A 27,156-nucleotide genomic window follows, 5' to 3' on the forward strand; every position below is an offset into this window, starting at 1 on the left:
CGCTCACGGAGAAAATTGCTTCGCGCACGACACGGCACGGCTTTGTCCGCGCCCGATCAAAAGTCGGAGGGTGAAGGGGTGGGAGGGACGGACTCGTTAACGATAATAAATCTAATTGTTGCGCAAAGAATGAAGCCACGTAAATCCATTAGCCGTCGTGATTGTGGGCTCCAGACAAACGTGAGTGCGCTACGCGCTGCACGGATGATGTCTGGGAGACCGTCCGTTGGTCTCCGCGAATTATTAATCGGCGCAGAGATTGGAAATGTTAGAGAGCGCTCTGTACGTTAGCTCTCCCTCTCTCTCTCTCTTTCTCTCTCTCTCTCTCCGTTACAACTCCTCAACAACCGAAACTTCCAGTAAAATTATTCAGCGCGAATGCACTCGGACGGAGCGCGGATACGCGCTCCAATAAATATTTAATCTTTCAATTACGAGAGTTAATAGAGGAGAAGCTGATGAAGTTATGAAATATCGGTATGTGCATTTCGCTCACAATCGCAAGCGAATCGTCCCCGTTTCGGATTCGGTTCGTATTGATTCAGCCCGTGTCAGATTTCTCGTCGTCGGGCCCCCGAATTTCGATCGCGAAATATTCGAATCCTGCTTCGCGACCGCGGTTAATGTCGGCGTTGCGGACATCGGAACCAGCTACGCAACCACCCACGTCCCGCACCCGCGGACGATAAAGAACAAATAATCATTGCAAACCTCGGTTTCCGCAAGGACTGCTCAGCGGCCTGCAATCTTCTCAGTTGGTATTATTTCTTAGTCCAATTAGTTTAATTGCATACTCGCGCAGCTGTTGCAACGGTAGACTTTGTAACTGTTGCTAACGGACAAAGAGGTTGTATTGCAGAATGGAAGATAATGACGGAAATTAAAGGAAAGATATCGCAGTTAGGTGCAAATCGCAAGAGAATCATCGTATTGTGTAATCTATATCTCCGACTTGTGTCCAAACTCATCTTGGACGAGCAAGGACTTACTTAATCCTTTCCAATTATTTAAATCCCGACAGAAAAATGCCGATTTTATCGTGCGATTTGACAATACGTAATTTTCATGCAATTCGATACGTAAAAAGTTATCGTTGCCTTCAACGTTGAGACAATTAAAGTACAGAAGTAAATAAATCAAGAAGAGCTCTCGAGATACGCATTCGAACTTCGGACAATGTCGCATAATTTTGGTTTTGTCGCGGGCACATCGGAGTGCCGCGCTCATTTGTCGGCAACGGTTGCGGCTTCTACGATATTGAAGAGTCTCATTAGTGCTGTTTGTTATTGTTTGTACGGTACTCACTGTGAAGAAAAAAGTACGATACGAGAGTAGGTGCCCGAGGTGTCACTGTGATCCCGTTGATTCTCACACCTCCTTTGCCGCCGTTGCGAGTCGTGCTAATCCCCCCCCCCCCTTTCTGCCCCCGAGCTTGAACTACTTGCCCCTATTTTTGGTTTCCTTTTAAGCATGTACTGCATAATATGCGAAAGCTTGTTAAATACAAGCACACTTGGACTGATATACGAGGATATGCTGCACTAGGTGCTCATTGGATTCAACGTCGAGAGGCCGCGAAATACCCGCATATGCATCCGACTGCATGTCCTATCATGCGCCTTTGGTTCCCGTTGAAAGTAGAACGAAACAGTTTGTTTTCTTCGTATAGCTCTATAGCTAATACACAAAATAATTTTCAAAAAATTTATCGTTTTACGTTACATTAAGAAAAATCCCTTGTAAAAACAATAAATAATTTTATTAAGATGTATATCAAACAAAATTATTTAATTAATATAAATATAAAAACAAGTATTTAGTTAGCATCATTATTTATTCATGTGTATTTCGCAGAAGCTATCAAATTTTCTTTATAACATAAAGCAAAATAAAAAGATTTAGTATTTTGTATAAAAATTCAGTTAAGGCATTTTTTTAAGCAATCAAATATTTTGTTTTAGGAAATAAAAAATTTAGTTGCTTTTGCAAATACATGTGAATAAGACAAATTTTTGTTTATATCAACTAAATAGTTTTGTTTGGAACATTTTAAAATTATTTGTTATTACGACAAAATCTTTTTCCTGGTGTACAATCATTATTCGTGACGTTATACATAGAGAGAAGGATTTCTTTAAATTTAATAAACCGTTTTGTTCGACTATTCCAAAATTCTTTGTTTTTAATCAATTTTACTAAATCTAAAGAAATGTGTATAAAATTTATAAGAACCACAGAAATATGTGCTTTGGAATAGTCGAACAAAACTGTTTATTAAATCTAAAGAAATCTTTCTCTCTGTGTACAATGTGTTCTTCGAATTCCTGTTAAAAACCTTTCAACACGTAAGATCGGCAAAGCATATGCAAAGGCATAAGTCGGAACTTTATTCCGTGAAATTGCGCAACGTCAAACGTCCGAAAATTTCCGTGGCATTAGCATCGAAAATGGCGAGGGCACGACTGGTTGTTTGCCTCGGCTTTACCCGGAGCAGACAATTACTACACTTTTTTCCTACTCTTCTCTTATTCCCTCCTTTCCGTCTTTGCCAGAAGCGTTCAGCACGCGGCGGCGCGTGCTCCCGCAGTTATCTTGAGATTTGCTGCTCATTAGCTGGCGACCCGTAGATGCGAGGCTCCATACCGGCTAACAGAACCAAACGTCAGTCTGTAAACAAAGAATTTGTTGTCCCTCTCTCTACCCTCTTTCTCTTTCCATCGAGAAAAACAATTCGCAGCTGTCCTTAGTAATGCAAACGCCGTAAGGAACGAAGAGGGGGCTGAAGAAGAACGAATGAATGCACGAGGCCCTCCGCGTTTAGTAAAGGACAGCGATTTCACCGGGTGAGATAATTACATGCGAATAAAAAACCTATTATTACGTCGAAAGGTGATAGTTGTAATTTCATCTTCCTTACCAGACGTACGTTCTCGCGTCTTTCGAAAATCAAGATACACTCTGAAATCGTTTCTAACGTTTATTTATCAGCTGTCATGATTCATTCTCTTAACGTTATCATATCCGTTTTGAGAAATATTTCTGTTTGAGAAAAAAAAGTATGCCGTATAAACATTTAATATGGTAAGAAGAATAATCTGTGTGACGTCAATTTATGTTATCGAAAGACGTAGGTGACAGACACGTTGGGTATATCACGCGATAGGGGAGAGATTCGCGAGACATCGAGATTGGATAAGGACGCGCCATGTTTGTTAACGACAGACAGGCACCTTCTCCAAGCCAGCGCAAACGTGTACAGATCTAAGCTGATTCCTCCCTCTTAAAGTTTCCCCGGTCTCATCCCCCGTGTTCGTCTCTCGCTCCATCGAGCTTTCAGGATTCATGTGTCGGGTCTGCACGAACAAGAGAATAAATGAAAGAGACAGAGCGAGAGAGGATAGAAATGAGAGAGTAATGGCGAGGGGAAGGGCGGGGATGAGGTCGATGGATGTGAGGGCGGGTGAGGCGCGCGGAGGAATATGAAACAATCGCTTCATTGGAAAGTCAAGAATCTCTTGAGCCCGTCGGCGTTTGACTTGCCATTAGGAGCGTCAGTTTTAATTGTGCCTGCACTCTCGTCCTCATCGTTGACGTCGTCGTCGTCGTCGTCGTCGTCGTCGTCGTAGTCGTAGTCATAGTCGTCGTCGTTGGCGTCGTCGTCGTCGTCTATCTCTTGCAGTCTACAGCCGAGTCTCAGGTGAAGTGTATCGCCTACTACCCCGCGCACGTATATGTCCCGCCATGTCTACCCACCTACCCTTGTGCCCTTTAGCGATGTCTCATTAGTTGCAGCACTGCAATGGATGAGTACATCCTACTGCCACCCCATACCCGAACCACCCCGTCCTGCGCCTTTTCCTCTTTACTCTTCCTCCTCCTCCTCCTCCTCCTCCTCTCGCAAGCTATCTAGAAGACCCGTTTCCACCCCATCACTCGACAAACGCCTTCTTACCCGCGGCCACTTACTTTACATCGTCGCTTGAAGTGACAGGTGAGACTGCGGGGGGGGGGGGGGGGAATCAAACGTATACGGTATCATCTCGATACAGATCGAAAATGACGTGTTGCGTTGTATTGACGTTAATAATTATTAACGTCTTCGATGCGTCTCGATATACTTTAATTATTATTCTAATTATCGTTATTCTGAAATAATTCGATTTCTAAAACATTCTCCTCCTTTATATCGCATGGTTTTATTATATTATTACTACTACTATTATTACTACTGTGATAGATTCCGGTTTATGTCCTGATTGTCTTTTACCGCAAGGTGTATGCGATTCTGACGGCTAGATAATTTCTTAAGCAATTTCAGTTTCTTCGCAGCGAGAGAGAATAAGACGAGAATTCTCACGAACGTTTACTTAGTCGTTACTCGATACCTGAAACAAGCGGGGGACGCCGCGGAGCAACGACGACTCCGATACGCGGAGACGGAAGAAGTAAGAGTAAGAACGAACGAGAGAGAGTAAAGGTAGATACGCGAATGCTAGATAGTAGCTCCGGGCGGGGCCTGATTATTTTCCGCTAGCACGTTCATTCAGGTAGAGAGCGTGGCGTGGCGAGGGGTTCAATTGGAAACAGCAATCACTGCTCGCCTGTATTTTGTTCTCTTCTCGGGTGCAGCGAAGTCCAATAATAAGCTTTCTCCTATATTGCCTCTTCAGCCGGCTACCCCCTGCCTCCCTCCCTCCCTCGTCTTTTGCCCTCCACAGTCGGCAACAACACCATCCTTTCGCCCCCTCTTTTCGTTTCCCTCCGCCGCCCCTGGCCCCCGTGCATTGTGCGCTCTTCCTTCGAGTTTCGAGCATTTCGTCTCTCGTACGTTCCCCGAACGATCCCGGTTCCTGAGTTCGAGTCGTTTGCCGAGATACATCCCCCGACCTTACCTCTCTCTCTCTCTCTTTCTCTTTCTCTTTCTATACTGATCGCCGGTCTTCCATCGCTGCGCGATACTCTATCGCTCTCGAGGCAATGGAATTTCTTCGTTCACAGGGCTGACACGACCCGAAAAAAACCGTCAGCGTCGTGTCGCACGGAACCGTTTGATAAAAATTCTAGTTGATGAATCAGAAGTGTTTTCCGCGTAGCATGCGAGTGTGTCGAAAAATGCAGGTCTATCCATGGAAGAGAAGCATCAGATTTTGCGAGATTTTACGAAACAGACCAAAGAGAAACAAGTACGATAGATCACAAATTTTTACGACAGGATCTATACAGAGGAGCTCTGAGAATAAGTTCTCCATCAGAGGAAATGGGCTCAAGGCCCAAAGCGTGGCGCTAGGAAGAAAAGAAACGTCCGATTTACGAGCACGAGTATCGCTCGCACTATCCATCCTTACGAAGGAAGGTTAACAAAAAACCAGCCGCGCTACTCATCGTTCACGTCTCCTAAAATATTATCGTTATTTCGAAGAGTAGTGGTCAGAGAAAACGGCGGCGCTGGTGGCGGAGGGCTGGGACCAAATGACACAGGGGAAAGGGGAAAGTGGCAGAGGCGGGAAGGGATGGCAGAAGAGAGGCGAAAATGCGCGGCACGTGAGCGCGCACCGCGCGACGTTATATCAAAAGACCAATTACAATAAATTCCGAGGACGCCGTTTACCGCGGCGGAACACGAAAGGGCATTAATCCGCGAGGATTGTCAGCGGATACGGGCGATAATGAAACGAATCGGTCTTTTATCGGTCCCCGAGGTACAACTGTCTAAAGTTCAATCGTTGGTGACAGCCACGAAAATATCACTTCGCACCTGGTCGATGAGAAGACGTTCATTGCGATTTCTCATGCGTTATCGCTCCCTGACATTTAGAAGCCAAAAGGGTCCAAAGTACCAATCACGCATTCTCATTCAATCGGACAAAAAGTGTTGAGATTCGACGTGTTTCTAAAAAAGTTGTAGCGAAATGTACACAGAAAAACGGTTAGTCGAATTAATCTGAAATTTGGATATAGCAATTAAAATCTGGCAGTTTGATGAAATATGAACGATCCATAATTTTCATTAAAATAACTAGACGAATTTGATGGCATATATTGTGATTCCGATTATACTGAAAAAAATCTAGTTCTATTAATTGAATATCTGGCAAGATTCAACAAATATGTCTGTCAAAACGAATCAGAATTTGGTGAGAATTATTAAAGTTGTGAGTAAATTTTTGTATAGAACTAAAAACTAAACTAAGAACTAAAAAAAAATTATTTTACCAGAATATTGATACAGAAATCTCATAATACTACATCTATTATTCTATTGTGTGATTTTCTTCTGACAAGAAATAGAACACCGTAAATTGCGTACTGCTATATAGAAGTTTTGTAGATCTAATCAGAAAGTATTAATCAAATCTTTATTATTCTTTAAATATTCTGAATTATATATCAAGATATTTGATTATGATAAGAAATTCTTTTATTTTTGTAAAATTTGTTTAACCAAATATATCTTGTTAATTTAATTTAAAAAAAATTGCATTGCTATAATTTAATACTCACTTAAAAAATCACTTTTGGTGCCAATAATATTCATAGTTGTTCTAATCATGTAAATTATAACTATTAGTTATTACTTCTATACAAATAGCAAGCAAATGTTAACAAATTAATTATATAATTCACTATAATTATATATAACTACATTTATACACAAAAATGTCCATTTTTAATCATTCATATCTCTCTCAGTTATTTTGTTATATTAATATTTAAAATTAAAATAATTTATAGTAAATTCTTTTTATAGTGCTAGTATCTCAAACATAACATTATTACTAACACTGTAGTAGTAATTATAAAATAAAGCTCCTAACTATAAGTATTTTATTGTTACACAATTACAGTCATAAACATTAAATAGTTTTTTCTCAGTGCATGATTGCTTTTTCATGGATATTTCTTTTATATTATATACGAAGAAAATTTTATAATAAAAATTACTATATACAATAATAGCCACGGACCAAGAAAGCCACAAGAAGAAATTTCAGAAAATTATACCAAAAGTAAATACTACAATAATTTAATAAAACATAGTAAAAATTTTCATAATTTCTTCCTTGGTCCGCGCTTACTATTTATAATAATTTTTTACTACACATTTCTTTCCGTGTATTTTTATTCGACTATTATTTCAGAGAGATAGGCAACCTAATAACAAAATACAGTTCCATATTTTGTGCACAACAGTACTATATTTATATATATTTCTACAGGATTAAAAAAAAGATTATGTAATTCATTAACAGACAGATGTTCGTAATGTTGAGAACTGATGATGAAGCTGGCCTCGAATTGCGTTAACAGATGTCTGTTTAATTTACTCGGCACAAAGAAGCGGCAAACTGTGCAGAGATAAGGGTTGAATAGAAAATCCAGGTTGCGCGCGCCGGGTCCACCTTTAACCGTAAACGGAGTGACGCACGAATTCCACGGATTAGATCATGGCAGTCGGTCGTCTCCCGAAATTAAGTTTACCCTGGCGGCAATTACACGAGCGCTAACGCCAACCCTTTCCCTCGGTAACCGGCACATAAATATATCGATTCAATTCCGTTTCGGTGGCGGCGGGTACCTGCTGCCGTCCTACCCCGCTCCTTTCTCTCCCACCGGCGCGACCTTCTATAAAAATTTATCGACTGGCAAATTGTTTCGCGCTCGGCGGTCCGGTGCGTGGCCGCAATTCCACGTGTGTGGACAACGGGATGACCGGCGCGCGTGTTTGTGTTCTGCCCTACGAGAGCAATACGATCCACGGGCATGAACGCGCTTGCCATCGAACAAGGGCGGGCACGCGAAAAGTACGAGAGAATGTGTGTGTGTGTGTGTGTGTGTGTGTGAGAGAGAGAGAAAGAGAGAGAGGCAGTGAGAAAAGAGCATGTGGAGGAGAGAGACTGACCGGAATGACCATCGCTACTCTAAGCTCACAGTCTGCACGACGTTAATTAACAAAAAGTCATTAAACTTTCCACGACGAGCGGAACGAAAGAGCGGGTCCATACTGTTTCCAAGGATCGATGTACCCCGTTTATTCCTCAAAGTGTATATTTTTCCCTCCAACCTGGGACGCGATACTTACATTCAACTTGTGATGCCTGGTCTTCGTTAACTTCAGCATCAGGAAGCTCCGAACGGACGGCTAAAATTTTGTCGGGCGCGCAGATAGGCGGGCGGAAAGACAGAGAGAGAAAACGCACATGTTCGAGTAAACGAGGAATGTAACGGCTAAGGAGCAAGGAAAGGAGTAAGAATGATCGTGCGGTTAAATGCACTGTAATTAAACGGTTGGGAAGAAACGTTTCGCTGATGAAAGCTCCAAACTTTGAGCCTATTCGAAAAACGTACGCACATATGTGTTGGCACACGTATGCGCGCTCGACCCGGCCAAGAGTCAAAGTGTGCCACATCCAGATGTAGGGGGATACTCTTAAAATGTTATGACGTGGAACTCGTGATTTCATGGAACATTTAATCAACTTGTATTGGTAAATAACCGGGGTTTCCGGATGTCGGATAGCATTTAGAACCCGACATTTCTCTCCAATTCGCCAATTGCCTGGTTGGTATAATGGACAAGGTACCAAAACTTTTCAAAAGTCTTATTATTTTTTGTCGATAGTTGAACGATTAAAACCCGTCGTTAATTAAGAGATGAATGTATTATTTTGCGCAGAGAGAACAACCTTGCCGCTAAATAAACGTTTTCACAAGAAGCCGTTCCAGCTAAATAGTTACGCCGTAGAGAACACAACTCCTTTCTCTTTCTGCCGTTTCTCCGTTTTCATTGGCGGTGATGAGCAGGAAAAGAGTCGCGAGAGGAGAGGCACACCGAAGGGCCGTTTGGGTCGCGATGGCGCGAACGGAGGGGTGTGTACGAATTATACGGACAGCTATTGTGCGGCTCTCATTAAACGACGCCAACAAATTCGATTACTTCTGGTTTGAAATTTTGCCGCTCGGTAAATGGCGGCATCAGACCGCCACCAACATCGATGCTCGAACCGCCACCGCCGCCACCACTTTCCACCCTTCTGCAAGAAGGGTGGAAATACGCCCGGAGAACCATTTTCCTCGTTTCGAACCTACTGCACACTCTTCCTGGCCCGCGGAGAATTTATTTTACGACTAAACAGAAAATTAGTGAGCGTTTGGGTTTGCGGTGTTTAGGTCTTTTAGCGCCGCGCGCGCCTCGTGGCTTGGTGCCGTGGGAAATGGAGAGGCATGCATGGCGGAGGTGTTTTCCGCGTGCGTCGGAAATAATTGACTCTTGTTGAGTGCAGCGTTCGCTCGGATAGCCGTCAAGCTTATACTGCAAAGTGTTTTTTATCTATCGGTCTCGTTGAAATAGTATTTTGAAAACAATTGCTAGCAGAAAACTTAATCTACGCCGAAAAAAAGGGTTTGTTAATAATAATCATGCCTAGATGACAATTATTAAAGTATTTACTCTGAAGTAGTTTCTCAATTAAATGTTTCATTAATATATCCCGTTATTCAGTAATCATTTGATAACCGACTTAGTTACTATTATTGTGTGGTTACTATTAATATAATTAGTAAATATTATATTTTAAATTATTTCATGCTAAAGCTTGATTATTATTACGAAACTCTTTTTTCAGTGTAGTTTTTTTAGTTTTGAAATCTGAATTTTGACTTCTGACTTTACGATATCTTCTAAAGTATTTTTTATGGACAGATCCTATCGCAAGAAGCAGCTATATGAATGATTAAACTTTTTAATCCCCAAGTCCGTTGATCACCAAAACGTGTCGCGGAACGACTTGAAAGAAATAACTTAATTTGTACGATTGATTTCATTGAGCGAGAGATCGGCACAAGTTTATCTTGATTACCGACTGATTAACACCTGGCTAAATGATTCACTCGTTAGAATGGACAAACGTCGCGGAAACAAGAATAAGATCGGTCGACTTTAATTGCGCGGCGAATTAATCAAGCTTGCGCCATCGTTTCTACGAGAAAAATATAAAAGGAAAAATATTTAATTGCCATCCTTGTGTGAGGGTCTCTGGTAGTTTCGAATCTGCGTGTGTGTGCGTGCGGGCGAAGAGGGGTGGGGGGGGAGAGGAGGAAGGGAGAGAGGCGAAAGTAATTTATTATTTAATTTTCTAGACGAGCAGTTTTTATCTCCGGTTTACCGCCAAGCTACCGTGACCGAAAAGCTGCTCTTCCGCGTTATTGCTTAGTAACCTCTGGCCAGTAATGGTTATGCTTGTCATTATCACTATGGCGTACGAATCGTTTGGCCGGACCAACCGACCTCGCCCGATGAACTGCAGTGCTCGAACTCGTCGGGTCAAAGCAATTTTCCAGCTGTTTATTCTTTCTGAGACATTTTGATAAAAGTTAGTAACGTAAACCGTGTACCAGCCCGCCCGTATGCGCGATGTATACACAAATTTAATTATATACAATCAAATGCGCACCTAAAAGTGTTATCGTTTACCCTCTCGAAGAAACCATAAATAGAGAGGGAGTAGAAAGTCGCTCGCGCGGAATAAGATGTTATAGGGTCGCCTCTACACAACGCGACATGTCACAGCTGTATTTATACAGACGGTTTCCGACATGACTCCCCCGTTTAACCTTTCTTTCCCCGATTCTGTGCCTTCCAATGTAAAATGACGAAAATATCAGACCTCGAACTTGAAAACGTGCATTAGGTTCCATAAATAAAAAGATTTATTTCCGAATGTCTGACTGCGCACGGAAAAAATAGATCGGCTGATATAGCAAAACTGTGAATAAAACAAAAATAGCAAAAGACAATTAGTCATAATCACGAGAAAGACATTTTTTATTAATGTATAGATTGATACGTATCCAAGTACATCTTGAGCATTAATAATCTAAGTCATTCACTATTGCGTCTCGGCGCAGTCAAACACGCGCACATCGGTAAAGTTGTTTTACATAATATCACTATAAATTAAAATGTATTATGCAAGTTAGTCGGTCTCGTCGGCAGCTTCTCCGGGACTTCCAGAGACTCGGTTGTGGCCACGCGCGCGTTCCGCGTGCGGGCGGGGGCGAGTTTTGCGGTGCCACCGTAGCTGCGGGGAAGAGCGAGGGGAGGACGCTGAAAAAGAGGTAAAGGGGGGCTGCTCGGAGTACTGGTGGTGAAACTAAAGGGATGGCAAAGAGAGCACCGCGCGTAGTAGCACGAGGCAAACACCGAGGAGAGGTTCTTCGAGATGTACCCACCTTGGCCGGTTAACGGCGGAGTTTCCTCATAAACTCTTAAGAAACTTCGCAGACAAATACAGAAATATTTTGTAATGGAAACACGTCCCGCGGAGATTAAATATCCCGCGATAGGGACACGACAAGGGTGTTATCAAAGGCCGGAGAATTCTCGATTCTCGGATTAAGAACGAATTGAATCGATCGTCCATCGAGCGAAATAATAAATTGTGATCGGAGGGAAAGTTAATTCGCTTAAACGCGAAACTGCGTCGCGTACGCTCGACGGAAATTTTATAAAATGTTATAGCATTTATCCGAATCGCGGGGACTGGTAAATAGCTTCACTTCCCCCCCAAAGAGAAGTGTCAGAAAAATAGAAATAAATGACTTGAAAAGTCCAGATACATGCAAATATATCAACTGTTATATGCGATACATTCGTTTCAAAGTGCGCGGCAATGGTGACAGGTACACGCGAATTCCCTTTAAAACGACGGATTATATCAATGTTCATATATTCTGATCAATTTTAAATTGCCAAATCGGAGATGCTTTATAAAAAAAAAGGGAGAAGCAACTATTGTGTAATCATTAATCCCAAACTAACTTGCGTTGAAGAAATTATTTTAAAATTTATTTATACACAAGTTTCATAATTTACTGTCAAATTGTCGCGAATGGAACGACGGAATGACGCGCGTTACGAGTTTGTCACCGACGTCCGATTTTGCAGACAGATTCTTCCTTCGTCTAATTTATTGTTCCCTAGGCGATTACAGTCCTCGATATGGTAGCCATAGTCGAACTACAGCAATCAACGAGATCGTAACCCTTCCTCCGACCTCTTCGGGGGGGGAGAGAACCTCGAGGACTTAGCAAGTAGTTAGTCCTCCGACTTTAACCTTGCCCAACCCATTGTCACAACGTCGAAGAAATGAATTATGCGAGCTTTGCTGCGAAATTCAACAGCAAATTCCGTGGCTGATCGCATTAATCTGCGTTATGTCGTCAAACGAATCGTGCTTAGAAAAAGGAGCCTGTCGTCGTGATTAATGCATTAAGATGAGAAACTTAATTTTTTGTAGTCTTTGAAACTAACTCTGTCTAAGAGTATTTAATGCTTCTCTCTGATCCATTGACTGTAATATACGTGTGTTAGTAATTATAATATGCTAAATCAAGGTGCTCCTCATTTTCGCACGCAAATTTAGTCTCGCGAGACAGACGCAAAGCACAGGAGTGTTATATCAAATTTCATTCCACGTCCCCTTGGCGCGCTCTAATTTTATCCGGCTTCATAATCATAATGTCTTTGCTTTCATTGTCTATGCGAATTGGCGTGCGTGCAGAGTTCCATCCCGCTGTATCCGATCGATTCATATCACGCGCCGTAATAGCACGGAAAATACTTCCGGAAACCATCGCTGACCATTCACCAAGCCGAGCACTTAAACTCCAAGCGCGACCAGCGTGGAGAACCTGACGGATAACGACCGCTCAGAGATTAATCGGCGGTCACGGATTCTAAATTCTGCGACGTGGCTGAACTGCGACGATCGCTGCAGTTTGCGACGGTGGGAGGTTTATTCGGTGCGATTTCACTAGTCGAAAAATATACGTGACTCGTAGTAAATTCTGATTTAACGTTAAATCTGATTAATCCATTCCGATGGATGCTGTTAATAAATCAATAAATAAATAATTTGCTCACGAGAAATTGGTATTTTTTTTGCTTTTCCAAATGTACTATTCTAAAGAGTAATGTCAGACGAAATGAATTGAGCTTTTCTATGTATTTTCATCGCTTACTTTTTATGTTTATTTAAAACTTTCGGAATTAAAGGAGCAAAAGCTATTCTATGTATCGCGCGCGTCTGTCACATCAATCACTTACTATTTCTGTAATCAAAGCAACGCGTATTGCTCTTTACTGCGTCGTCTATGCGTTCTGTCAATAACTGTCGTTTGCGCGCAAACGTTTTTGGCATTCGTAATGGGCGAACCGCGAGGGTAGCGACACTTAAAGGCCGAGTAATTCGAGCGGCATGGAGAACCCGCTCGACGGTTAACGAGCGCGGCTGAAGATTGATCGTATTACAGCCGAGAATTCGAAATTCCACCAGGTCCGCGCTTTATTCGCCGACAATCCAACGATATTAACTGGCGTTTCGGACGCGACAACGAGGCGAGAAAGTGTACGCGGCGCGCGCAGAATCTGTCGAGCTCCGTCCGGTCGTAAGAGCGTGTCATACACACGTACCGACGACACATTGGACGTAGCGTTTAACCCGCGCATTTCACGGTTACCATTACACCTTATCTTACTCGTGACCTCGTATAAGAATATCACGGGACTAATATTTTAATCCGCCTCTTCGTTTGAAGAGTTTACTTTTTTTTTTTAGGGATCTCCCGTTACTTTGTAAACGAAAAGTATATTTGGTACTTTATAATCCCAAAATTGCGATGAATATCTATACTTTATGTATTAATGTACTTTTTCTTTACTCATATATTTTTACTGTGATTTTATTACGTTGTATCATGGAAAAAAAAAATAATTTCACATTCTTTTTCAAAAGAACGAAGGAAAGCAATTTGGGCTATGTAATCCTAAAGTGCTATTTATTTTTTAGATATTAATTCTACTCAATTAAGAAATTTAATTAAGAATTTTTTTACATTTTTAATCCTACATGTTTCGTATCCAATCGATTTTTAACTATAAAAGTTACTCGAAAGTAATTAAATTACAGTACATTTTATTTTTGACACAAAAAGGAGTAAACATTCTAGACACTTGAAAGTATGTTCATACATTTTTATAAATTATTTGAAATACTTTAAATAAATGAAAAAATAATCAGAAACAAGATATCAAATGATTGGAATAATAATTCTTTAGAATACTGTTGTGTGTAAAAATGTGTAACCCTTCAAAGTATTACCAAAAAATTTTAAACTTTATAGATTGTTCTATTATTACTTTTAAATATCTATGTAAAATTTAAACATAATTCTCTTATTAGTTTAAAGGTCATTTAATTTTTCCTTTATTTTTCATTTTTATGTAAAATTACATTTCGTGATGTAATTACCTATTTGCAAATTTGATTAAAAAGTAGGATTACGAATAACATAAAACTTTGTACAGTTACTAATAAAACTGTAATAAATATTTGTGCAAAAATTCATTTACTTATTAAAAAATTATTTACTTAAAATTGCAACAAAATGGGATCATTTATCTATAATTATTATCAAGCTAAATTTTTCACTGTTTTCTTCTTTGCAATTGTTTTTAGGGCCAAAATTTAAATGATTAAAAAGAAAGAAAGAATCTTATTAGATATTATTTTAACCTATTAAAATTCTAATAGCAAAAACTGCACTAAATTAGCATTTGAATAAAAATTTAGCAGCATTTTAAGAGATGGTGCTACAGTGGAATGATAGAAAATTTAAGATCGAACGTATTACATATCGCACCTTGTAAATGTACACGTGTATGCAAATGTGTTTGTAAATGTATGCCCGCGATGATTCAGTGACGCAGAGTGCATTTCCCGCGTGTACGTGCAAACGAGTCCCACGGATGCCATGCTCGTTATACATATATCGTCCGGTACTATGCGCCGCGACGATTTCGGTAAAATGTGTGACGGTCGAAGCGACGGCCAAAGCCTCCTTTGACTTCTCTCTCTCTACCGTAACCATAAACTCCTGATTTACACCGCTACGAGCGCGAGTACGCGCGCAGCCGGCGCGTTACCGTTCAAATGCCATCAAACCATGCGTGAGATCGACCTGTCGCGAAAATCGAATTAGCGGCCAGCGTCGTGTATGTGTGCGCGCGCGCGCGTCGGACTTTTTTACTTTCTACGCGACGTCCCGGTGATGCAAATAGGCTAGTACCGTCGTCGGACGCCAAAGGGACCATCGAGATGCCCGGATCGCTTCTCGGGCTTTATCGCGTCACATCTTACCTCGTCTTTACGGCTGTCTCGCTATCCCTCTGCCAAAGATACCAGTGAAAGTCATTTTAATTGGTAGACTTATGGGTAACACGTTTAAGAGTCTTTGCTTTTTGCGGATCTTCAGCGACGCTCGCAATCAAGGCTGTTAATTCACATTTTATCGCCTTGGCCTCTTTATTTTATATCGGGTGTGTGGTTTCGTCGAACATTTTCTGTTGTGGCAAATATATAATGCTGCCCCTTTCGAAGAATTTAAAAAAAAAAAAAATTGTACAATTTTTTATTACTCTCGCGGCTGAGTAAACGAATGAAGGACAATTCTATGCGAGCTTTCCCGAGTTATTATAATCGCCGGGCGCTTTCTCGTTAGGCAAAGCTTCACAATCCACTCAAATTAAGAATTGATTAATTAAGAGTAATTAACTTAATGAATAACTCTTTCGTCATTCGTTGCGCATTACTACTATTAACGTTTTGTCTAACGTGAAATACACCGTGCATGCAGTCCTGATATTAATATTTGCCGAGTGCAATGAGCAAACGCGACCTTGTAATCGCTAGAGTTGTCCAAGGTAATTAATGCCAGTTTCATTCTCACTTGGTTGGCATATTACGTCGGATTGAAGTTTAATCACAGAGGAAGAAGAGCGGCCGGATACGAGAATGCGGCGAGAAAGAAATCCACGTCTGCTGGAAATTCGATTTTGATCAGTTCTCGAGTGGAGATTAAACTTTAGACGAAAGCCAACGCCTTATTTTCAGCGTTGCCACTAGTAGGCTGGAAAACAGGCTGTTAGCACGCATGTAACGGCAGCGCAACGATAACTTGATCTACTGAAGAACCGCTCATTTCTGACTCATCGTTAATGAATGGCGCGGCTGCGTTTATGGCCGTTGTATGCAAATTTTATCCCGTTTACGAAAGAGTGACAATTTCAATAACGTTAATGCGCGCGAGAGTATCTCACTATCGTGCGGGTATCGGGTGATGCGCGCCAAGTTATTTACCCCTACGCTATCGATGAGCCATTTTTTTTTTATTTTTCTCACCGTGCAATTATCGCGCGGTAATCAATTAGACCCCCAATTTCACGGTAAACGGAGGCAATTATTAGCCGCACCTTAATCCATCTATTGGCTATGCAATATGTGACGACCCCGATCTGGTTTCAATTACCAATAAATTACATCATCTATGACGAAACTTGTCATCTTTACGCTTATTATCTCCTTTGAAGGGAGTGTTCTGCAGTCAATGACTTTATTGTTTTGGATCTAAAATACCAGCTAAAAGATAGACATTTAAAAACTGCAGCCTTTATTTAGATTTATTTTTTTTCTCTAATCAAGGGACAAAAAAGTTTGGTCGTGAATATCCAAATGGCTCCCAAATGGAAACCAGCTGCAAAGAAGAAAAAATTTAGTTTATACATTATAATGGTAATTAACTTTTATAGGCAAGTAAGTGGATTCAAATAAATTTTTGCACAAATATCTTTATTACAGTTTCATTAGGGTATATAAAATTTTGATTTTAAAAATCTTTATATAAAAATGTTACAGGAGTTTTTGAGTTTAAAAGTAATCAAAAAAGTGTATCAATATATAATATTGCATAAAGTTTTCAATGTTTACACCGAAAAAATTGTATTCTAGGAACCAAGAGGATATTTTAAAAATAAAGGGAAAAGTTTAAATTTGAAAATAGCTACACAAATTTATTATAATTTTAATTTTAACTTTAGAATCTTCTTATTTTTAGAGTCTTTCCTTGATTCCTATATAAAATACAATTTTTTTAGTGTGCATGGTGTTATGATATTGTTTCTTATCAATGAGCTGACAAACACGATCAGTTATCAAACAAAATTTAAACAAGTAAAATTTCTACAATCGTAGTTCTCGATAAAGATTTACAAACAATTTAAATGCTTATTTTTATATATAGGAAATTATTCTTAAATTATCAAATAATAATTCAATAGCCAAATGCGAAGAAAAAACTGATTCGAGTTTACACGTAACAAATGGTTCAGTGACTTCTTATAGCTCACGGGACGAGAAAAGGGAGTATAGACAATGACGGGTTTCTCGATCGTTCGTTGAACGATAAACCGATCGTGCTTGGGAGGCAAAAGTCTAGAGATACATTCGCCGCCTGTTTAACGCCCTCATAAAAATTCTTTCCGCTCGACCACCATGCCGAAGACGGAGAGCGAATGGATTTCGAGAGTTCTGAACCCGGTGCGACCAAATAAATACACTCGCGACCCTTAACGAGGACCCTAAGCCACAAATTAAACTATAAATAGACTATGCACGAACCGGATGAACGGGCTATAAGAAGTCGCAATTTCACGATTAAGTATAACAGAGATCAATTATAACAGAGAGACGCGATCAAGAGATTAAATAATTAATTACATGCATTTATTGCCAAGTTCCTTGTGCTAATTTAAATATATATAAATATTGATTATAATCTACAAATAATTAAAAAAAAAAAAAAAACGATTTGCAAACAATATTCATAGAACTTTGTAAAAATAAATAAATTTTTAATAAGCTAAGAATTTAAAATATACAAAGAAACACAAATTCATCTGGAACTGCCCACACCGAAAATTCCCAAGAGAATCATTTTGGCATTCCGAACTGAGAGAGGTCTGAGTTAGATCAGAGGCCGTATAGATCGCACGCACGCGGCGACAAATAGACGAAACGCGTCGAATCGACGAGCGTCATCGCCCAGCAAGGGTCAAAAACACAGACGCCGGTTTTCGTGAGTACGGAAATAGAAGACGCTGCGTTGCAGCAGCGTGCGGCGCATTGACTCGGCCCTCTTCTGAAAGATCGAAGAGAAGAGAAGAGAGAGAGAGAGAGAGAGAAAGAGAGAGACGCGCGTCATAAAGAAAGGAGTGCGAGAAGAGAATCCGTTTATTTTTACAATCGGCGACGGATTGAATCGTCGTTCGGTTCGCAGGGAGGTCGAGAGGAAGGAAATGAGGAAAGAGGCCGAAGAAGACGATGAAGAAGAAGAAGAAGATAAAACGTCGAAGAGGTCGCTAAAAAGGGAGGCGGACAAACACATATGAGCGCAGACTGACGGAAAGAGATTATGAGGATGAAAGGGGGGCGAGAGAGATAGAAGGGAGGGAAGAGGAGGGAAGAGCATGCGAACTCTCGGTGGCAACGGCCAACGGCATGTGCGATACACGCGTTTTACTATTACACGACGAGGCCGCTCTTTCGCCGGTTATACGAGAACTTTTTTTGTCAGTCTGTGAGAGATCTCTTTCTGCGGCGGCCCTTGCCGACGAACCCCGACCGACGCGACTGCCCGGGCCGTGTACGTACGTACGTTTGCTTTGGCTACTTACCCGCGATCTTCGAGCAACCGACGCGTCTCCTCATCTCTTTCGCCCGCCTCCCTCGCTCCGCGCGTGAAGAGGTCCGTTTACAACACGCGCACAAGCACCGCCGCCGCTGCTGCTGCTGCTGCTGGTGCTGCAACACGTATCCGCATCCATAACGGTCGCAAGTGTGCGGCGGTCGCTTTGGCGGCGGCGCGTCCTTCGCTTTGGAAGTGTGTGCGCGAAACCGCGGGGGACAAGTGGTTAGCGGAAATTGGGGCTCTTGAACGCGAGGAGAGTTCCCCCAAGTGAGTTAATAATAATAATCGATCGAGAGGAGGCGACCGATAAGAGCCAATAAATTCTGTCGCCGGCTGACAAAGAAGCGAGTCCGTGATGATGCGGGGGAGAGGCGGGGAGAGGGACGCGGGTTATAACTTGAATCGCGAGGAGAGTAGTTTAAACGTTAGCATCATCGCCGCCGAAGAGCTCGTAAGAGTGCCGTTGTGCGTAGGTTTCCCACCCGCTACGTTGAATTATTATTAAAACCCAAGGACCGCGCGCGCGAAGTCAATTGAGAATCCAGGCGCGTGATAATGGCACCGGCAATAATAGGCCCGTCGTCGGCGCATCGGCGTATTCCGGTAATGAAACGATTACTGTAATACATCGTTAAGTGTCGGGAGGGATGAAGGAGGGGGCGGAGGGGAGGAACAGGGGGGAGGGAGACCTCGTCTGTACGTGGTCGCGCTGTTTAGCCGGCGCTTTGTTTGCTTTGGCTACATCTTCTCCACGATCCGCCGGCGGCTTCTCATATTCCGCGGCGTGGAATAGGCGCCGTTTACTTTGCGCGCACACGCGTGTAAACACGCAATTGCTTTGACCGTGCCCGAGCAAGCCCCGCGATCGTGGCAGATAAGTCGACAGAATGGACCTCAGTTTTCCACTTTTCGTAAATTCCGCGTCAGAGCGGTGGACACGTCCGAAGTTCTCGATACAAGTGACAACGCTGTTACACGTCTGCCCATGGAAACAAATACTTTTCAGCAAAGGGAGAAAATTATGTTTTCTCGACTATCTCGTGGAAGAAGACAACAGCACAGGGAGAAAGATATTGCTACGCTGAGAAAAGAATGGTTGCATTCACCATGATTTAACTATAATTCATAGTTATTTTCGGTGTCAACTATACATTTATACCATGTTGTTTTAACCATGCAAGTTATAATTATTACTTTGTAAGAAGTAAACAAATTTGTAAAAAAAACAGTTATATATACTGCATAATTATTGTAATTGCATTTACTATATAAAAAAGTTTTACTATTTATATCTTGATATTTTATTACTGCATTTTTTTTTAATATTAAAATTATCACAATTGATAATGTAATTTTTTCGTAATTGGTGTATAAACAGATATTATTCCTAACACAGTAGTAACGACTATAAAAATTGAGTTTCTAATTATAATCATTTTATCATGTAATTACGGTGACGAATCAAACACATTTTTTTTTCAGTATATAAATACTAGTATAATACATGTGTAGTGTTTTATAATCGAGATTGTCATTTGGAACATTAGAAATAGTTTCGTATCTGAAATAGAGATTCTCCCAGCTCTCTTTCGGCTTAATTGACTACACGCGTCATCAAGAAATGCAATTTCCACACTCGCTTAGCTCTGTATGACGCGCGAACAGCATGGTACAAACGTAATGGCGGAAAATTGTTTCCACGCAACGCGATGATGCCTCTTGACTTTTGGCACGTCACGGCGCGCCGCACGTGCCGTGGCTGCCGTGAGCGCACCGTTTCCCCCCCGGTGTGTTTATTGACTGTTCAAACGTTGAAACGGCGATCTTATCGCAATCCGCGTGATCTTCCATCTTTTCTCTGGTCGACCGCGGTGGCCCTCGATGTTTTCCTTGGCCGCGCGGCTGATCTCCCGGGATCGCTTCGTGCCTCGGTGAGCGCACGAGTCGGCTCTCGCTTCGCGCTTCGCTCGCGGTGGACTACTTCGGAGTACCATCGATTCGCTTCAGAAGACAACTGATAGGAGATACACGGCGTGTCTACAATGTTCTGGAGGTGAGATAAATCTCGTTCGCGTGAGCCCACGCGATCGCGTCCGCGTGAAATTTATTGCCCCTCGCGCGCGAATACTTCCACCGACGGATAATACGTTTTAACCAGCCTCCTTGCGCGTCCGTTTAATGGAATAAAACTTTTCAAACGGGACGTTGCTCGACGAGCTGTGTGGTGAACCAACCGTAGATTAACGATGCTAATCGAACGATTGTCCAACGCTTTCCGATTTATTTTCGGATATGTATATTCTCGCGCGAATGAGAGACGATGAACTCGGAGACGAAGGTGGCGTGGGAGAGAGTAGGGGTGGGGTGGGGGAAAAAAGGGGGGGGCTCGGGAGTAGTGGTCTCGCTTCTGTACCGCGGTCTCTGCTCGTCGTCACGCTGTTAGCGCTGAGTTAATCGGGGCCGGAAATGAAGTGAGGGATAGAGGAATATTAATAACTGAATCTAATCAATTCCGTGAAACGAGGCTGGCCACCCCGCGCAACTCGAAAGAGCAAAGCTCTTTCCGCCCCCGCTCGCCCACCTACCGCTCACCTCCTCACAGGCAACCTCACCGAGTAGCGATCTAATCAAATGCATCGCATTAAGCTAATTTAGTGGCGCTGGTAGCGTGGCGAGCCGTTTCTCTCCTCTCCACCCCCGATCGCTCACTCCCTCTCCCTTTCGTTCTCGCTTGACGTCTCTCGCCGGCTATTCGGCACGACATTGCGATGACCAGCTTCTCCTCGGATTAATGCAACGCCGGCCGGCGACAAACAGCAAATTTTCAATTGTACACGCGCGAGCAAGGCGCGCGTAGGGAACCGTTTATTTTCGGCTCGTGGTGGACCGATGGTTGGATGCGCGACAGAGCGAATCTCGCTCGCATCGCTTTGTGCTTTCCCCGCGACGCGAAGGAGTAATAACGCCTCGGTTTACGAGCCTTGGGAGAAATAAGATGAGTTCGGAACGCGTGCCCAACGCCGTATCGAATAATATGCGATATTTCAAAGCTTTGTTTTCCACGGGTTAAATTAGCTCTGTGTGTCGCACAGATTTAAAAATGGAATTATTGGAAGAACATTCTTAGAATAGAGCAATGTCGAAGTGAGCACAAAACTCACTCGACAGAAAGGAAAAAGACAGCGAAGCTATGGCTTGCTACACAAGTTCAATATTTATATTTACATTAATTATAATCTAAGAAAAAAAGATACTTGCAATTAGTATAATTTAACTATAATTTAGAGTCATTTTCAACTTTGTATTTATTGTAGTCGTTTTAGCTAGGTAAAATGCAGCTATTCATTATTATTACTATGTAATAATAATACGTTACTATGTAATAATAATTATGGTTGCTTTTATGTATGTAATATATGTATATGTATGCTGTACATGTATAATGTTGTACATATGTTTATTTTACTATCCGTATTTGGATATTTTACTATTCTATATTTAAAATAATCATAATTCATAATTTACAGTAAAAATTTTTCATATTTAAAAAACTATAAACGAAAATAAAGGTTATTATTACTTGCAATACAGCAGTGATAAATAACTAAAGATGGAATTTCTAATCATAATTATTTTACTGTGTATGTTTAAAAATACGAAACACTTTTCTCCCATATAGTTAACACATTTATATTTACACAATTTTTTTTTCGACATAACTTCCTTGTTGCACCGTCTGCTTAATGTTGTTAATGTTAAACGTGCGTAATAAATTATAGTTTTGCTATCTTCTTTTTGCGTGCGAATGTGCTCGTCTTTTGAGAATAATTATTCGCGATGAACTTGCGATGTATTCGAAAATGAGACTGTCGGTTCTCCGTCGCCTCCCACGTCTCGCTGTTAAGAGCTGTTATATCAGATTATCTGTTCTTAAGCAAGACAGCTTACGCAGTGAAACCGTTTTCCTTGAATTTCTGATTTCACGCGGCACCCGCAACAAATTCTCAATTGTATCTCGCACGCGCCTCGGCAGATTCGCGGCGGAGATGTTTATTTTCGGCAGTTTAAGATTGCCGATTTTTTTCCTCAGCGGTTATACTACAGTATGCATGCGTACACGAGCCGACTGTAAAGGGAACGACGTTGCGGCTCGTTCATCTCCAAAGAGTTATCGGGTCGCTCAAGACGACTTCGCATCGGTTAGTAGCACGTAAACGCCCATAAATTTTACATGCCCGTGCAACATTGCGCCGACTGCACAGGATGTAGGCTCTAATTTTGGGGATAAAGTCTGAGAAAAAGAGACTCCAAGGATCCATGGCGACGATGGACGCGGCTAATCACTCTCATAATTCACGGGGGATTTGTGCGCTGTTTATACGGTTAGGCTGTTATGCCAATTTACAGCGATGCACTGCGCATAAAGCACGTGCGTATGTATGTAGACAAGATATATTAAGACTTCTCCCTTTTTTTGTATTAACACTGTATTATTAACATTAACTAGGTGAGGTAACAGACTTGTCTTAAAATTCTGCACACAATTCTAATTGAAAAGGTTCGGAAGTTCTTCGATTATTTTAAACATTTCATATATTCTTTTTTAATTATTTTAATTTATATAAAACTTATACAAAAAGTCTACATAATATATTTTATAATATAACAATAATTATGATAAAAATATACAATCATTAACTGAATTATTTTGTAACTTTATAATTTTTAAATAAATTTAGGCAAGTTTTATTTTGGAAATGTTATAAAAATCATATATTTCAAATATAAACAAGTGAATTGAATACAGTATTTGATTTCAACGAAATATGAGAAATTTTAATCTATAATTTTTATGGATCAAAACAACTGAATATAATTATTATTGATGAACTAAACCAATCTTCAAATCCGTTTATTTTTGGGAGGAAAGATAGCAGATAACAAGATCTTGAGCCAAAACGTCTAATTAAATTATTAAAACAAATACTATAATTGAATAAATTATTTTGTACACTGATAACAACGCTGACTCTTAATTGTACTTAAACCGATTATCTAATTGATTGTATGTCAAAAGAGAAGTTATTATTAGTTAAAATTTATTATGATTATCCATACTGTGGGGAATTAGTAACATGGATAGTGACATAAAATTATTCTAAAATTTGTAGTCTATTAAAAAGCGATAGAATTTATGTTTTAAGTATTCAAAAACACATTTACATATTCTTAATATAAAATTATGTATTATTAAAATTTAAAGTTACATTCTGATTACAATATTAATAGCTCTTACGTACTAAACACATGTAAATTAATCAGCAAATTTTCAGATTTAACGTTTACCTCACATAATAAATCACAGAGTATAACTGTTGATTAAAAAACAAATACCGATATAATTTTTGTTGCGGATTATTATTATTTAATCGCTTATGCTTTCTAAATGTGATAAAGGACTTAATAAAATTATTATCAAAAAAAACAAATTTTTTAATGCAAACGTGTAGACTTATTATAATCAAGATTTCTAACATCTTTGTTTTTAAATCAGAATTATGTGTATTTATAGTTTTATAATCACATGAAATTTTTTTCATTAGATAAAGAAACATATTTATTTATGAAATATTTGATAAATATTGTTAAATGTGTTAGCAATATGGGATATCTGAAAGCAATATTAAATTACAATATTTTTAACCGCAATATTTCGTCACGTTTCTTAAATGCGTAATAATGCTTTGCGAAATGATATCTCGCAACGTGAGATGACTTAGCGGTGCAGGTGATTTTCTCAACGGCGCGTCCGTCACTGGCTGTATCGATCATAACGTAACACATAAATTTCTGCATTCGTTGCTCAGTCACGCGATCATCGCCGACTCTTTCCATAAATGACTCCGTTTCATTGCTAACCCGCACAATTTACTTAATTATAGATCTTTTATATAATTATGGGCTTTTTCGCGCGCTCGAAAAAACTGTACGCAATAACCGCTGCTACGTAACTGCGCGTGGCAAAAGAAGCGTGTAACTTACTAGAGCGGTGAAAACAATGTAACGAACCTCCGGTGAATCTATTTATATATCAGCCGTAATCTATTTAGTATTCGAATCACTCAGAGAATTTTCCGTAACAAGCTGCAGATCCCGCTCCGCGTTGCACACACCGTGTGCAATAACCGACGCGAGACTGTACGTGTTCTTTCATCCGGGGTCTCTGAGAATTTCACACACCTGCGATCAGCGAGTGGATGAAGTTTTTGCGCGGCGGGAGGAAGTATTTTAGATTTTTTTTTTTTCTTTTATTTGCCGTAAATCTTATCAAAAGGAAAACAACGGCGTTAGGGAGGACGCATTTGAAATGTGTTACGTTCGTTTACAAAACGGGGAATAATTTGCGAGAACATTTGTAACGAGCAACTCCGAATCCCAACTTTTCCCGATAACGTGTTGACGCGGTTGACGTTGGTGAGTCGGGAAAACAGTTTGATTCGTTTTGCGCGAGGCATCCGCCGCGCTGCTGCGGCCGCTTTGACTCGGTATTGTGAGCGAGAGAGGCGAGCGATCGAAGTGACATTTACGATTCCGATGTAAACGACGTCGACCTCACCCCCGATCCTCTTTTTAGAGGTTTTCTCCGTTTGCCGAAGCCCCCGTTTGTCGCGCACAACCGCGCTGCCGATTCATCTTCGCAGATCAAAAGGCACTTCGTGGAAATCGGCATCGGCGCCGCCGGTACGTGGAAATAGATTAATGGCACAGTGAATCACCGTGTCGATCTGAAATGCGCTCTTTCTGTTTCCGCGGCCGTTGCCATCGACGTACGTTCTTTTTCCACGCGGAATCGTTTCGAACGACTCGAATTGTGCTCCGAAGTATAAAATCACGTTGGTAAAGCACGTCACGTGTATGACACGTTCAAAATAATTAATTACGTAAATGAAATATGAATCGTTCAAATATACGTATAATGTTAGAATTTATACTGAAAAAAGAATTGCATCAATTAGAAATCTGGTAGATTCAACCATACAGTATAGTCTAGAAATGGACGAAACGGAAATCTTGTAGGAATTACTGGATTAAAGTAAAGTCAATCAGGCAATTCTAGTTTCGAGTCCTATTGTAATAACCGCAAATATCTCGATATAATCAAACCATTTCTCTCGGTGTAAATATAATATAAAATACCTTAAAATTAAAAATTGTACTATTGTACGTGAAAGAAGAATTTTTATACCGTGAGAACTGAGCAGACGGCGAGATTACGGTATACCGAAATAGCAGCTTGCGACAATCGATTCGTCGTAATCGGCCGTTCGCGAGTAACAGCCGAGCCATAAATCCGCGCGCGAGAAAGAAACTCGGCCCGAAGCGTGGAAGCATCAACGACCGCCAAAACTGCTTTTACGGGCCGTTTACCTCTTGCGAGCCGGTATCATCGAACTCGCGATGCCAGAAAATCAGTCGAACGCAAAAGCGCGGGGTGTGCCAGCGCGGCGAGAGAGGAGGAGGAGGAGGAGACTGAGAAGGAGAAGCGGAGGACAGGACGGGTGGACGTTCCGACCAGAACTCGATACCATTCGCAAGTCTATATTTAAGACGGTGGTATGCCGTGAAAATAATCCCAGTTAGTCCCGCGCGACTCGGCCGACACAGGGGGTGGAACGGGGAGGGGAAGGTGTGGGACGCGGCCGAGTCCCAGACACAAAGGCAAGTTCGTTTTGGCATAAGTCAAAACCTTTGGTATGCGTGCATATGGCGCGAACAGACTCGCACTGCCCCCCCCCCCCCCGTGTTCCATAACTGCGTCTCTTCCAAAGATTCCCCTTTTCTCCTCCCGCGCCAACCTCCCCCGCGACTCGTTCGCATCGCGCTGTCTCACTTGAATGCGCGACGACGCGACCGGCACCGGTCCGCGGTTTATTTCCGAGTCAATTAGGCTCGTTTATTTGTAACCGCGGAGATCCTCCCGAGTAATTACGCCGCCGTTAACTGTTAACGCCGCATCTTCGTCGTCGGGCAGGTGGCCCGCCCGACTGATGAACCGATCATACCGTGAGTGACGCGCGTCGCTCCAAATTGCATCCGCAGAAACATACACCAGCTGCCTCCGCGTGTGAAGACTTGGCGTTTTCTCTGGCCGCTGACACTCCCAAAGACACGCCGGGGAGCGTTTGAAACTACCATCGGCCGTCCACCGTAAATGACAATGGTCATAAGTTTAACGTTTCCTCTATGCGTGATTTGCAGACATTACGTATCATGTATACAGTTTGTAAAAGAAGAAACGTCCGCGAAAGCTGGGAAGTTTATGGTCTACGTGAGAAAAAGTTTTTGCCAACGGGAATGGTCGACGAAAGTTGTCTGGCTAATAAACTGGCATCGCTAAGACGTAACGCTAAAGTATCTGAAAACCATGTGAAGAAGGCGCGAGAGATGTAGAAAAAAAAAAAAATTAAATTGTTGACTGACAGCGCTAGTGACACATCACTTTTATGGAGAGATGATTGTCTCCTATCTCTTCGCAAACGACCCCATTCACCTCGTTTCGCGCGTCAGCCCATC

At 41.3% G+C, this 27,156-nt stretch overlaps 1 protein-coding gene across 1 annotated transcript; it reads right to left on the bottom strand.

The window, feature by feature from the left end:
* Positions 1-4,099: 4,099 nt before the first annotated feature.
* Positions 4,100-5,339, bottom strand: LOC118644662. Its single transcript, XM_036283660.1, has 3 exons — positions 5,208-5,339; positions 4,929-5,060; positions 4,100-4,896 (listed from the first exon to the last, which is right to left on the bottom strand). The coding sequence occupies exons 1-3, from the start codon at positions 5,337-5,339 to the stop codon at positions 4,675-4,677; spliced, it is 486 nt and encodes a 161-aa protein (XP_036139553.1). The 3' UTR covers positions 4,100-4,674.
* Positions 5,340-27,156: the final 21,817 nt, after the last annotated feature.

The sequence above is a fragment of the Monomorium pharaonis genome, chromosome 3, assembly GCF_013373865.1.
Source record: "Monomorium pharaonis isolate MP-MQ-018 chromosome 3, ASM1337386v2, whole genome shotgun sequence".
NCBI lineage: Eukaryota > Metazoa > Arthropoda > Insecta > Hymenoptera > Formicidae > Monomorium > Monomorium pharaonis.

Coding starts and splice junctions, on each gene's coding strand:
- LOC118644662 (XM_036283660.1), bottom strand. CDS start 5,339: ATGGATAGTGCGAGCGATACTCGTGCTCGTAAATCGGACGTTTCTTTT. Junction 5,061..5,207: donor TCCTCTGTATAGATCCTGTC/GTAAAAATTTGT, acceptor TTCATCAACTAG/AATTTTTATCAAACGGTTCC. Junction 4,897..4,928: donor CGATGGAAGACCGGCGATCA/GTATAGAAAGAG, acceptor AGAGAGAGAGAG/AGAGGTAAGGTCGGGGGATG.